The sequence below is a fragment of the Tripterygium wilfordii genome, chromosome 8 (assembly GCF_013401445.1).
Source record: "Tripterygium wilfordii isolate XIE 37 chromosome 8, ASM1340144v1, whole genome shotgun sequence".
Taxonomy (NCBI): Eukaryota; Viridiplantae; Streptophyta; class Magnoliopsida; order Celastrales; family Celastraceae; genus Tripterygium; species Tripterygium wilfordii.
Genome location: NC_052239.1, coordinates 2190066 through 2202562, shown reverse-complemented (window position 1 = coordinate 2202562; position 12497 = coordinate 2190066). Strand labels below are relative to the sequence as shown.

The following is a 12497-nucleotide window of genomic DNA, read 5'->3' as shown; positions in this document are numbered from 1 at the left end:
GGAGAAAAGTCTCGGACTTTTTTTTTTAGCCAACGACCCAAATAACAAAACTGTGCGGGCTTTGGCCTAGAGGAGAAAATATTGGTTTACAGTGTTTGGAGTGAATTTTCTAACACTAGAGACAACTAAAATTAACAGAATTAGTGAGGACGGAAGATGGACAAATTAAAGCAAATTGAAGTCCATACCATCCTGTGCCTTCTATATATATAGGGTACTATATAAAGTGGAATTGTTCTATATATATAGAACAGTCTATCAAAGTAGACTGTTTGAATATATATATATATATATATATATATACACACACACGATGCTTTTTCCAGACAAAACATATATATATATATATGTGTGTGTGTGTGTGTGATTGTAATTTTAAATTCTTTGATTTGGTACAGAGAAGTGACATGGATCAAAGTAAAAGAGATCACAATCATCCCAGTAATCAATTATATCCCTTGATTGATATACATAAGGTTTTGTGAACTCCTACACTTACATCAATTAATGATCAAGATTGATTACAGGGATAATTGAAATCTCTAACATTTTTGTTTGGTATATAATTCGCTACAATCACAAACATATTAAACGGTTTCTTAATATCAACATGCGCTTATGTATATTTAGTGTATACAATAATTTTTTTTTAAAAAAAAGTCATAAACCTGATGATATTAATTCACCCAATAAATTAAGTAATTGAGGTCTATAGTCACTCGGGTCATGATAAAAAATGAAGTACGATAAAGAAAACTAAACAAAAAACAAGAAAAAAAAAAGAAAAAAGAATACAAACTCTAAAAACGACCATCGCCAGACACTCCTGGATGATCCCTATTACATTGGACATTGTTGTACTCCACCGAATAAAAATCTCACCACCTTTAGTGTACCATGATAAATTGATGACACAATAAAGGTGGTGAGATTTTCTGTGTATTTAGTTACATGCATGTGAATCTATTTATATATATACTCTCTTTTTTGTTGGGTAGGTACTTATATATACAGTATACACAATACACATACACACGTTGACACTAAACATACTATATATTAATGAATAAACAAATTAATATACTGAAAAACCTGTAATTAGTCGGTATTGCTCTTCCTATTACTTTCCATTTTTTGTTATGTAATGAGATAAAAATTAAATGAGTTGGTTTTGCTTTTTCCACAAGAATACCCAGCCAGCACGCATCTAAAGAAGCTACGCAACGAAAGCTCAAATCATGAGAGATGATCACTATCAGAACAATATTTGGGCTGTACACTTGTCTTCAGGGAATCCTGTCCGGAAAATGCTTTCAAAGTTTCATGTTTTCATTTCCTGAAATACAGTTTTCATTCTCAAAAAAGAAAAATGCATTTGGTTTATAAAACCGGAAAATAATTGTCGTCATAATTTAAATAAAAGCAAATGCAGGTTCCTATTACAATACAAAGAAACTCTCATTTATCCCAACCCAGTACTAAACACAGATATTTGGTAAATTATCAGCTTCTCCTAGAACAACAAGAATTCAGCCTTTCCACAATTATGAACAAAGTGAACATTTGAAATGCATAATTGATTAAGATAGAGCTATGACACTGTATAAACATCATATTAAAAATGCTTATAATGAAGACAAGGCATATCATCTCATGGACCAAATTATGGACCTAGATTTATAGACAATTTCCTAATTCCCATATATCAAATGCTAAATGTTCATAAATTGATTAAAGGAGATAAGAAAAGATGTCCTGACTCCTGAATCCAAAATCTACCTTATGCTTGGATAATTAGAAGTTGAAATCCACAAACTCCAGCATTTCTTGACAAAGAGCTAACAATAATGATATTACCTAAATTTTAAAAATGAAATTACCTTCCTGAATACTTATGGAGGAGTTCATAAAAGTGCCATCGTATGCCAGCCAGCATTGCCTAAAGCCCGAAAGAATGAGTAGTACGAAATGTAGGAAGAGCCTCACAGTTTCTCTATCACTTTGTTTTCATTTATCTGATCCTGAGCTGATGTTCTCATCTTGTCAAATCCTTCGGGCATGAGGCATCTAGCTTCCATCTTGCTGCATAACTTCATAGCCAATTCATCTTTTCCACAGAGACAAAGTCTGTCATAAATCTCAGATAAGATGCTCAAATCAGGAGGAATAGCTCTCTCTATCATTTCCTCAAGAACTAGAAGTGCTCCATCAAAATCTTCATTCTTGCAGAATGTAGAAATCAGCATCCTGAAGGTATGTTCATTTGGATGACAACCACTCCTTACCATGATTTTATACAACTGGAAAGCACGATCTGAGTTCCTCCTCACACATTGTCCTGTTATAAGGGCAGAAAAAGTGGAGGCATTTGGGACAAAGTTCTTATCAAGTTCTTTAACCAAATATGCAGCTTTCTTGGTCTTACCCTCCTTGCAAAGACCCAAAATCAAGGCATTATATGTCAAGACATCAGCCTTAACTTCATTCCTCGCCATCTCCTCATAAAGACTGCCACCCACCTCACTATTTCCCATCTGACTGTATCCATTGATCAAAGTATTGTAAGTGACAGTGTTAGGAGACACATTGACGGCTTTCATTTCACTAAAAAGTTTATTTGCTTCATGTAGTTTCCCTTCCTTGCAAAATCCACAAATAAGAGCATTAAAAGTAACCACATTAGGATGCACCTCATTCTTACCCATCGAGTTTTTAAGTTTCAAAGCCAATTCCAATAGACCCTTATTACAATATCCTGCAATCAAGGTATTATAAGAGGCAACATTATGCCCAACACCCATCTTCTCCATCCCCCTGAACACTTCAATTCCCTTTTCTAGCTTTCCCAGTTTGCCATAAGCAGACATGACCATATTAAAACTAAACACATTTGGTGATATTCTATGGCGTTTCATCTCTCTGTAGAATGCCAAAGCAATATCCGACCTATCAGAATCAAGCAATGAGCTCAAGTATGCATTACAGGACTCCACAGTAGGCAAAAACCCGTAATTTTTCATTTGACAAAAAGTATCAGTGGCATTTCTAAACTTTTTCATATGTGCATAGCACTTAAACAACATATCGAAAACACGAGGAGAAGAATCACACAAGCGGTAAGAATACAGTGTTGCTTCAAACAACTTAGAAGGAAAATCTATGGAACCCGGTACATAAATGCTCCTCAAGATAGATTCCGCAGACTTGAATTTCCGATACTTAGTTAGAATGTGCATAATCATTGAATATGTATCGAGTGTAAGGGAACAAGGGTTTTGGGTTTTGATCCAATTGAAAAATTCAAGCGAAAGAACATAGTCCTTTTGGACCTTTAACAGCATGTGCTTGACTCTAAAGGGAGTGAGATGGGTTGATAGAGCATTGAGCTTCTCCCAATCAGAGTGAATCAGGTGGCTGTGTGCAACATTGACAAAGTCGAGGTCTTGCCCTCTGGGTTCAGGAATCGTTCTGTGGGGAACTGGAATTACATCCCGAATCCTTCCCCCCAGAATCCCAAGAGTTGAGGATTTTACAGAGTTGGAGTTTGTTGGTACGCAAGAACTAGGCGAGGTTGAAAACCGACGAATTGAAAAGTTGTTCATAGCAATTACCAAGATAAATAGAGTTCCCGTCCTTACTCACCTGGACACAGCGAGACGAGCTAAATATGAAAGAAAATGCCCTAGTATGAAAGTGGGTCTTGCCGATTATCCAATATATATGGCCATAGCAGGGGGCCTAGCCTTTATTCAAAGAAATTCTGGCTCATCGATTGACATCTCCAAATCTCCAATCTATATGATATAACATTATCCCGTATAGGCATCATTGGAGCAAACAATGCACGTAGACTAGAAAAAAAAGGCTTTCCCATGGGCTGGGCTAGGGGAGTAGCCGCCTCTTCACTCTTCTTCAGCTGATTCACAAAACATGGTGATTGTTATAATCATCAAGTTCATTCGAGTTTAGCGAGTGAAACTGAGCATGTAGACGGAATCAATAGCAGACAAAGGAAAGGAAATTGATAACTTGGTAAGTGCAAACCTTGTTGAAGAATTTGCTGAACAACAAGCGACGGCTGTGCAGCTGATGACAAGTCCGACATCCCCCACCACCATTGGCTGAGATTCACTGTAAACGGGTTGGGTTGGGTTTGGGCTACTGACCCAGTTGAGCCAGACTGGACTATATTTGGGCCGGGCTCGTACGTTGCAGCGCGAGGCCCAAGTTGGCTTCCAATTTTGCTCGCCCGGGCTCACGTAGGCTGATTAAATTAGAAAGAAATTACGGGAATTGGAAGACACCTTGATTTGCATGACTGGGATGTCAAACCCAAACTTTAGTAGTGGGCCTGCACATAACATGATTACAGCTAAGCTCCAATGAGATTATCCAACGTTAATTTACTTTTAGTTTCATATATTCACCGGCTCTCTCGTATAACATTTGAAATGACATACATGCTTGTACTAACTATGAAAACAAACAAACAAAGCAAGAGTTTGGACTCATTTGGCAACACTTTCCAACAAGAGTTTTTGCTCGTGTCGGTACTTGGTTTGGTAAGTTTTCTCTGAATACCAGCAAAGCATCAATAATCCAACAAGCTAATTAAACACCACGTACCCTTTTAACATTTGTAGAAAAAATAGAAGCAATTGTAGAGAATAGAGACAATATTTGGTGTGTATGTATATTGATGAAACATTACAATTACAATCTCATATATATAGGGATCAAACATTACACCCTAAGACAAATGTTCCATAATTTGAGGAGCAATTTATGGAACAAAGGTTCCATAATTTGAGGAGCAAATTGTGGGACAAAGGTTCCATAATTTGTTCCATAATTTGAGGAGCAAATTATGGGACAAAAGTACCATAATTTGTTCCATAATTTGAGGAGCAAATTATGGAACAAAGGTTCCATAATTTGAGGATATCAATAAGGTCAATACTCCCCCTCAAGCTGGATCAAGGGGATTGATTGAGCCAAGCTTGGACAATAATCGGTGAAAATGACCAGAAGACAAAACCTTTGTAAACACATCAGCAAGTTGATCATGACTTCGAGTGTAAACTGTTTGAATAATGTGATTCTGAACTTGATGACGAATAAAATGACAGTCAACTTCAATATGTTTTGTGCGTTCATGAAACACGGGATTAGCAGCAATATGCATAGCAGCTTGATTATCACAAAAAAGAGTCATAGGAAGACTACTTGGAAAACCCAAATCTGCGAGCAAACCCTTAAGCCATATGAGTTCACATGCACCGGAGGCCATTGCACGATATTCAGCTTCAGCACTAGAACGAGCAATCACATGTTGTTTTTTGCTACGCCAAGAAACAAGATTTCCACCAACAAACATACAATAGCCAGTAGTGGACTTTCGATCAAGAGCATTTCCAGCCCAATCAGAATCACTATATCCTGTAATCCGTAGGTGACCGTGCTTAGCTAGAACTATGCCACGACCAATAGAGCCCTTGAGGTAACGTAAGATTCGTTTGACAATGCCCAAATGAAAAAGAGTAGGAGCATGCATGAACTGGCTAACAAGACTTACGCCATAAGTAATGTCAGGCCGAGTAATAGTGAGATAAATGAGCTTACCAACCAACCGTTGGTAATCACTAACTGCTTGTAAAGGTTCACTGGCTGTATCAAGATTTAATTTGCTATCCAGCGGAGTAGATGCTGGCTTTGAATTCATCATTTCGGTTTCCTCTAGCAAATCAAGAATATACTTCCTTTGATTTAGAAATAAACCTTTGCTCGAAACTGCCATTTCAATGCCAAGAAAATAATTTAAGGAACCAAGATCCTTAATAGGAAATCGAGATTGAAGAGTGGTTTTGAGTTGAGAAATATCCTCAATACTGTTCCCAGCAATTATAAGATCATCAACATAAATTAGGATCACCACTATAGCATTGGAAGAACGGCGAATGAACAAAGAAGAATCAGCTGTACTGCAAGAAAAACCAAACTCTTTTAGAACAGTACTTAACTTGGCGTGCCAAGCACGTGGAGATTGTTTCAACCCATAGATTGATTTGTGTAGGTGACAAACCAAAGAAGAGTCCGAACTCTGTGGATGTCCTGGAGGTAGTTTCATATAGACTTCTTCTTCAAGATCCCCATGAAGGAAAGCATTTTTTACGTCCATTTGACTCATAGACCATCCACAATTTACGGCAACTGAGAGGAGAGTACGAACTGTATTCATCTTAGCAACAGGAGCAAACGTCTCTTTGTAATCCACACCAAAAGTTTGAGTAAATCCCTGGGCCACAAGGCGAGCTTTATGCCTGTCAATGGTACCATCCGAGTGAAATTTAGTTTTATATACCCAGCGGCTCCCCACTGGTTGTTTTCCAGGAGGAAGTTTAACAACACTCCAAGTCTGATTTTCAGCAAGAGCTTGAAGCTCTTCACCCATAGCTTGTCGCCATATTTCCTGAGAATTTGCTTCCTTGAAATTCTTAGGTTCATGAACAGTAGAAATAGCGGTGAGAAATGCCACATGAGCTGAGGAAAGACGATGATAAGTGACATACTTGGAGAGAGGATGACGAGCAGAAAAAGTTACGTAATCTTGAAGTTTTGTTGGAGGAACGCGGTTTCGAGTAGGATTCCGTCGAACCAATGACTGTGAAACCTCAGGATTATTAGTGGAAGCAAGCATATGCACATCTTGGAGACTCTCAGGTTGTTCAGCTGGAGGATTCTCAACCAGATTTTCAGCTAACACATTTGGACGGATTTCAGTCTGTATATCTGGAGGATACTCGGCCTGGTGTGGAACAAGCTCAGCAATATTAGGCTTGTGAGGAACCCCTTCAGAAATATTCTCGGATATAGGCAAGGGAAACACGTCCTCTAAATCATCTTGAGAATTTGTATAATAAGGTGTTGCTTCTTCAAACACAACATCTCTGGAGACAAATAATCTTCGAGAATCAGGATGATAACATTTATACCCCTTCTGGGTCGAAGAATACCCCAAAAAAATACACTTAGCAGCTCGGGCATCAAGCTTATCACGATGAGCTGCTTGTATATGCACAAAGCAAGTGCAACCAAATACTTTCAAGTGAGACACATCAATAGTTTTCTCCTGCAAAACTTCAAGGGGAGATTTAAAAGACAACACTCGGCTCGGAAGCCGATTGATGATATAAACTGCTGCTAATACTCCATAAGACCAAAAAACTTTTGGAACATGCATGTGAAGCATCAAAGCACGAGTTTTTTCCAACAAGTCTCTATTTTTACGTTCGGCTACTCCGTTTTGTTGAGGAGTACCAACACAACTAGTCTGATGCACAATGCCATGAGAATATAAATACTGTGTCATAATTTTAGACATGAATTCTGTGCCATTATCAGAACGAAGTGTTTGAATTTTAGAGGAAAATTGAGTTTGAACAAGCATATGAAAATCTTTGAAGATATTCATAACTTCACTTTTTGATCTCAACAAGTACACCCAAGTAACACGTGAGAAATCATCAATAAATGTAACAAAATATTTAAAACCATCAATTGATTCAAGAGTAGGTCCCCAAACATCAGAGTGAACAAGTTCAAACATTCTAGTAGTTCTAGAAGAAGAAGACACAAAAGGTAATCTAGTAGATTTTGACAAATGGCAAATATCACAAGAAAAATGATTGGTATCAACATTTGGCAACAATTTAGTGAGAATATTATCTGAAGGATGTGCTAAACGTTGATGCCAGAGAACATGATCTGCCGAGGAAGAAGGAAAAAATGAGACTTGAGTACTTTTGCTAGGTTGAAAATTTCCGGAGATGTAGTAGAGGCCTTTCAGAAAAAAACCTCTACCAATGATCTTCTTGGTGACAAGGTCCTGAAAAAGTACCGAATGAGGAAGAAATATAGCACAACAATTTAAATCCAAAGTGAGTTTGCTAACCGAAAGTAACTTGACTGGAAAGGATGGAACATATAAAGCTATTGAAGTCACATCTTTAGATAACAATTTAAGTTTACCTTCACCAAGAACAGGAACACCTTTTCCATTGGCAATTGACACATGAGGTGGAGTAGAAAATTTTTTGAAGTCAGACAAATTTGTTAATTTATTTGTCATATGATGGGTGGCACCAGAATCAACAATCCAAAAATCATGCACAATATTAAATTCTATAGCAGTAGAGAGTGCACTGAAAATACCTTCAAAGTTGTCATTGAATTGATGTCCCGAGTCTGCTAAGAACCCAGCAAACTTACCAAGAAGAGCTGTGAAATTAGAGTGTTCTGTACCAGAAACTCCATGTCCTCCCTTCTCCTGAAGATAGGTTGCAAATTCATTTATAAGAGAAATTGGATTTGAGGTGTAATTTACCATATCTCCATGTAATGTTTTTGCAACATGGACTCTTGGTTTAGAAAGTCCCTTATCCTTAGCAAACTTTGGTTTCAATTCTGGATGGAGAACCCAACACCGTTCAACTAGATGTCCCAGATGATGACAATGTTGGCATTTTAAATCCGGTCGCTTGCCTTTGTATGATGCATAAGCACGAGACTCAGAAAGGTTAGGCCTTGCTTCCACATTCATGACTTTCCTTCTTAATTCTTCTCTCTGAATCATGGAGATGACAGAAGCAAGCGATGGAAGTTCTGGAGACATGAGAACTCGGCTGCGGAGATCTTCATATTCAGGTCCAAGACTTGCTAACAACTGAAATATTTTGTCCTCCATTACACGATTGCGAAGAATCGTGGCATCAACTGTGTGAGGACGATACAACTCAAGTTCGTTCCACATCTTTTTAAGACAGCTAAGCAATTGAACAAAAGGTTTTCCGGCTTGTTGAAGATTCACAATATCTCGCTGAAGTTCAAAAATTCTGGCAGAATTATTTTGTTGGCCATACATATCACGAATTGCCGACCACAAGATAGAAGCAGACTCTGAGTAACTAAAGATCTCTGCAAGAGAAGAATCCATGGAATTAAGAATCCATGACCGCACCAATTGGTCTTTTGATAACCATGCTCCATAATCTGGAGATTTTTCATCAGGAGAAGGAATCTTTTCATCAATAAAATCGAGTTTAGATCTTCCACCAAGAGCCAGTGTAATAGATCTGGACCATGGAAGATAATTAAACTCATTAAGAAGCACAGAGCACAACCGTTGATTTGGATTGGACTCTAACTCAGGAGCACTTGAAGCACCTGTAGAATACGACTTTGCGCCAGAGAAGATAGAATCGTCGTTTGCCATAATTGTTGAGCAAACAAGAACTTAAACAAGACAATAAACCTGCTTCGATACCATGTAGAAAAAATAGAAGCAATTGTAGAGAATAGAGACAATATTTGGTGTGTATGTATATTGATGAAACATTACAATTACAATCTCATATATATAGGGATCAAACATTACACCCTAAGACAAATGTTCCATAATTTGAGGAGCAATTTATGGAACAAAGGTTCCATAATTTGAGGAGCAAATTGTGGGACAAAGGTTCCATAATTTGTTCCATAATTTGAGGAGCAAATTATGGGACAAAAGTACCATAATTTGTTCCATAATTTGAGGAGCAAATTATGGAACAAAGGTTCCATAATTTGAGGATATCAATAAGGTCAATAACATTAATTAACAAAGCAAGCAAAAGGTCTGAATGACAGTTTGTTGAAAGTCACATAGCGAGGTAAATTTAGAAGTTTCTTTCCAGAAGTAACAGAAAGTACAAGGAATGCCTCATCAACAAATCTCAGGCTCTCTGTTGTACATAAAGAAAGCCCACATGAGGAAACAAACAATCATTTCTAGCTAAAAGTTTCAGTTAAAACAATGAGAACTACTCTCTTAGATTCCATTAACACTCACTTCAAGCTAAGAGAGCGGTTAGCCATGGATATATATATACACATATATGGAACCATTTTGCTCTAAATTAATTTGGTGGTTTGTTTTTTCTTGGTCCTCTTCTGTTTACCGTTCTTCCGCTTGTTTGCTTTGCTTTGTCCACATTATTTCCATCATCATACCGGCTATTATGTACACACATATATACATATAAATGGTTGTCATCATATAAATGGTGAAACTCTTCAATGCAAGTTGGCCTCGCATGTGGGCATGCTTTGCTTTGCTTTGCAACAAAGAAAGTAGGTACAAATGATAGTCATTGTTGAAATGAGTGAGGAATGTGAAATTCCTATGCTCACTTCACGGGTATCATTCATATACTTTTGTATGCTTGCAATGAATCAAGTTCCTCTCAGCAATGATAATAAGAACAGTAACAATAATACTTCTTCTCCAAATGCATCCAACACACAAGTCCAACACAATACAAACACAATGAAATTCTCTCCTCCCTCTATTATAGGGTGGGGTCATCCACACAATCTTTTGTGAATCTAATGTCAATATCAATCTTTCATGATTATTCATATTGTATTATGCGCTTTCTGTCTCAGAGGACTTGGGTGTTCCCTTTCTGTGCCAAACTCCAACACCCAAGAGACAGCCATTACCCATATTGATTGTACGTAACCCAATTATCCAAATCAAATAATATTTATCATATAATATTTTATAGTTAGTGTGGATGCGATTTTTTGCATCTAGTATTAGTATCATATGCTCCCCTAACAGATTTATTTCAAGAAATCATCTCACCTCCACCACTTGAACTCATAACCACTTGGTGATGAGTACTCACTCTCCTATCACTCTCCTATCACCAATAATTTCTTGAAATAAATCCGTGAGAGGGTGGGTAGGAATTCTTCGTAGAGGCACCCTAGAGCGAACAATATCTAGATGCAAAAAATCGCACCCACAGTTAGTGTCTTAATCAAACATTAGGTCATTAGTTTTGTTGCTGGTGAGTATTGAGTATGAAACCAAGTCGAGGGAATCTTTTGTAATAAAAAAAATCAAGAGGGTTCTTCTAGTCTCCTAGCTAGGTAAAGGTACCTCCTACTAACTCATCGTCCACCAACACACAGACAAAGATTTGCAGATTTTTCACATATTATCTATAGTCTACTACTCTATCTCTATGTACATAACACTATATAGAGACTCAAAAAGAACTTGGTGAGAGAGTTTCACTAACGGCTCTGAACAAAAATCTTGAAGTGCGTAAAACAAAGCAACAACAAACAACAAATCCTCCATTGACTTGAAAACAGCATATAAAAGAAAAAAAGGGGGCAATTAAAGCATCGGTTTCAGCTCTTCAGCCTTGGACCTTTTCATTTGGCCACTTCTTTCACTACTCGATACCCCCTCTAACACGCATTTTCACGAACACCTTCTCTCCAAGTAGTCAAAGCACACCCTTTATTATTTCTCTACACACAGACAGGAAGAAAATGCAATACACGCTCACACCCTAACAACATAAATTCAACAGATTTTCTCTTCCTCTCTCAAATCAAATCAAATCCCTTGAATCTTACGACACCATATATATCACATACTGCTTTTTCTTCAACACCTGCACTCTCTCTCTCTCTCTCAAGCGTAACTTACTCACTCAATATGGCGCAGCAGCAATTCAATCAAATTCAGCACAACTACCATCAACCGGCTATGAAACTAAGCAAAGCAGGAGATAAAGAGAAGAGACATAAGTTTCACCTGAACGACCACATTGACATCCTAATCGAGATCCTGAAACGTCTAGATGGTCGATCCCTAAGTGTGGCCGCCTGCGTCTGTAGATTCTGGTGCACCATTGCGCGGAACGACTCGCTCTGGGAGAACCTCTGCTTCCGCCACGTCTCTCCTCCGCCGTCCGGTGTGAGACCGGTGGTGGTGGCCCTCGGAGGTTACAGAAGGCTTTACATGGTGTGCGTGCGGCCCGTGCTGATTCGGCTTGGCGAGTTGAGACTCGTCGGTGAGTCTGGTAGAAGGGCATGGAGTCGGGAGGAGGTGCAGCTCTCACTGTCTTTGTTTTGTGTTGAATACTACGAAAGGCTCGGAGTTGGGGAGAGATTCGGTGAGGCGTCCCCACCATCTCTCATGTTCCTCTGCAGCCCGTCAACGTCCGATTTCTTCGCTTACTCAAAAACCACAACACTGCCATCAAATTATTAATTTAAGTAACATATGAACATCATAAATTGTTTTTTTTTTTTTTATTATTATTAGATTTTCATAATTATTACTGCTATTTTTACTAGATTTATAAATTCATAACAAAATAAAATTTCAAATATTTTTTAATTTTTTAATTTTTTATTAGATATTTAAAAAAAATGTCTTTTTTTTTTCCGATAAGCTAAAATGTCAAATTTTTGATTGGTTGTTTGCAATTTGTATACACTATGGGCCTTTGACATGGTCAATGAGACTGGACAAAGCCTTCTCCACAACCGAGATACTCTTCCTAAGCCCAGTAGCCTTATTCGTCCATAATCCATACAAAAGTCCATAAGCTCAATTGCACAATGGACTAGTGCCACTGAGCTTGAAACTTGAA

The 12497-nt window shown here is 37.9% G+C and overlaps 2 protein-coding genes across 5 annotated transcripts; one reads left to right on the top strand and one right to left on the bottom strand.

The window, feature by feature from the left end:
• Positions 1–1003: 1003 nt before the first annotated feature.
• Positions 1004–11791, bottom strand: LOC120004105 (pentatricopeptide repeat-containing protein At4g26680, mitochondrial). 4 transcript variants are annotated; one of them, XR_005469460.1, is made up of 3 exons: positions 11654–11791; positions 1881–4351; positions 1004–1336 (listed from the first exon to the last, which is right to left on the bottom strand). XR_005469460.1 is itself a non-coding variant. In XM_038853355.1 (3 exons), exons 2-3 carry the CDS (start codon positions 3600–3602, stop codon positions 1983–1985), a joined length of 1533 nt encoding a protein of 510 aa, XP_038709283.1. In that variant the 5' UTR covers positions 3603–4351; positions 11654–11791; the 3' UTR covers positions 1677–1982. The 4 variants fall into 4 exon arrangements, 3 of the variants coding, with proteins under 3 accessions (XP_038709283.1, XP_038709282.1, XP_038709281.1); XM_038853355.1 differs by lacking the exon at positions 1004–1336 and having other exon boundaries at positions 1677–2338; positions 2426–4351; XM_038853354.1 differs by lacking the exon at positions 1004–1336 and having other exon boundaries at positions 1677–3916; positions 4045–4351.
• Positions 11117–12191, top strand: LOC120004107 (F-box protein SNE-like). Its single transcript, XM_038853356.1, has one exon. The coding sequence runs from the start codon at positions 11555–11557 to the stop codon at positions 12110–12112; it is 558 nt and encodes a 185-aa protein (XP_038709284.1). The 5' UTR covers positions 11117–11554; the 3' UTR covers positions 12113–12191.
• The last annotated feature ends 306 nt before the right edge of the window (positions 12192–12497 follow it).

Bases quoted from the DNA above. Each gene is read 5' to 3' on its own strand.
- LOC120004105 (XM_038853353.1), bottom strand. From the start codon at position 3,602: ATGAACAACTTTTCAATTCGTCGGTTTTCAACCTCGCCTAGTTCTTGC.
- LOC120004107 (XM_038853356.1), top strand. From the start codon at position 11,555: ATGGCGCAGCAGCAATTCAATCAAATTCAGCACAACTACCATCAACCG.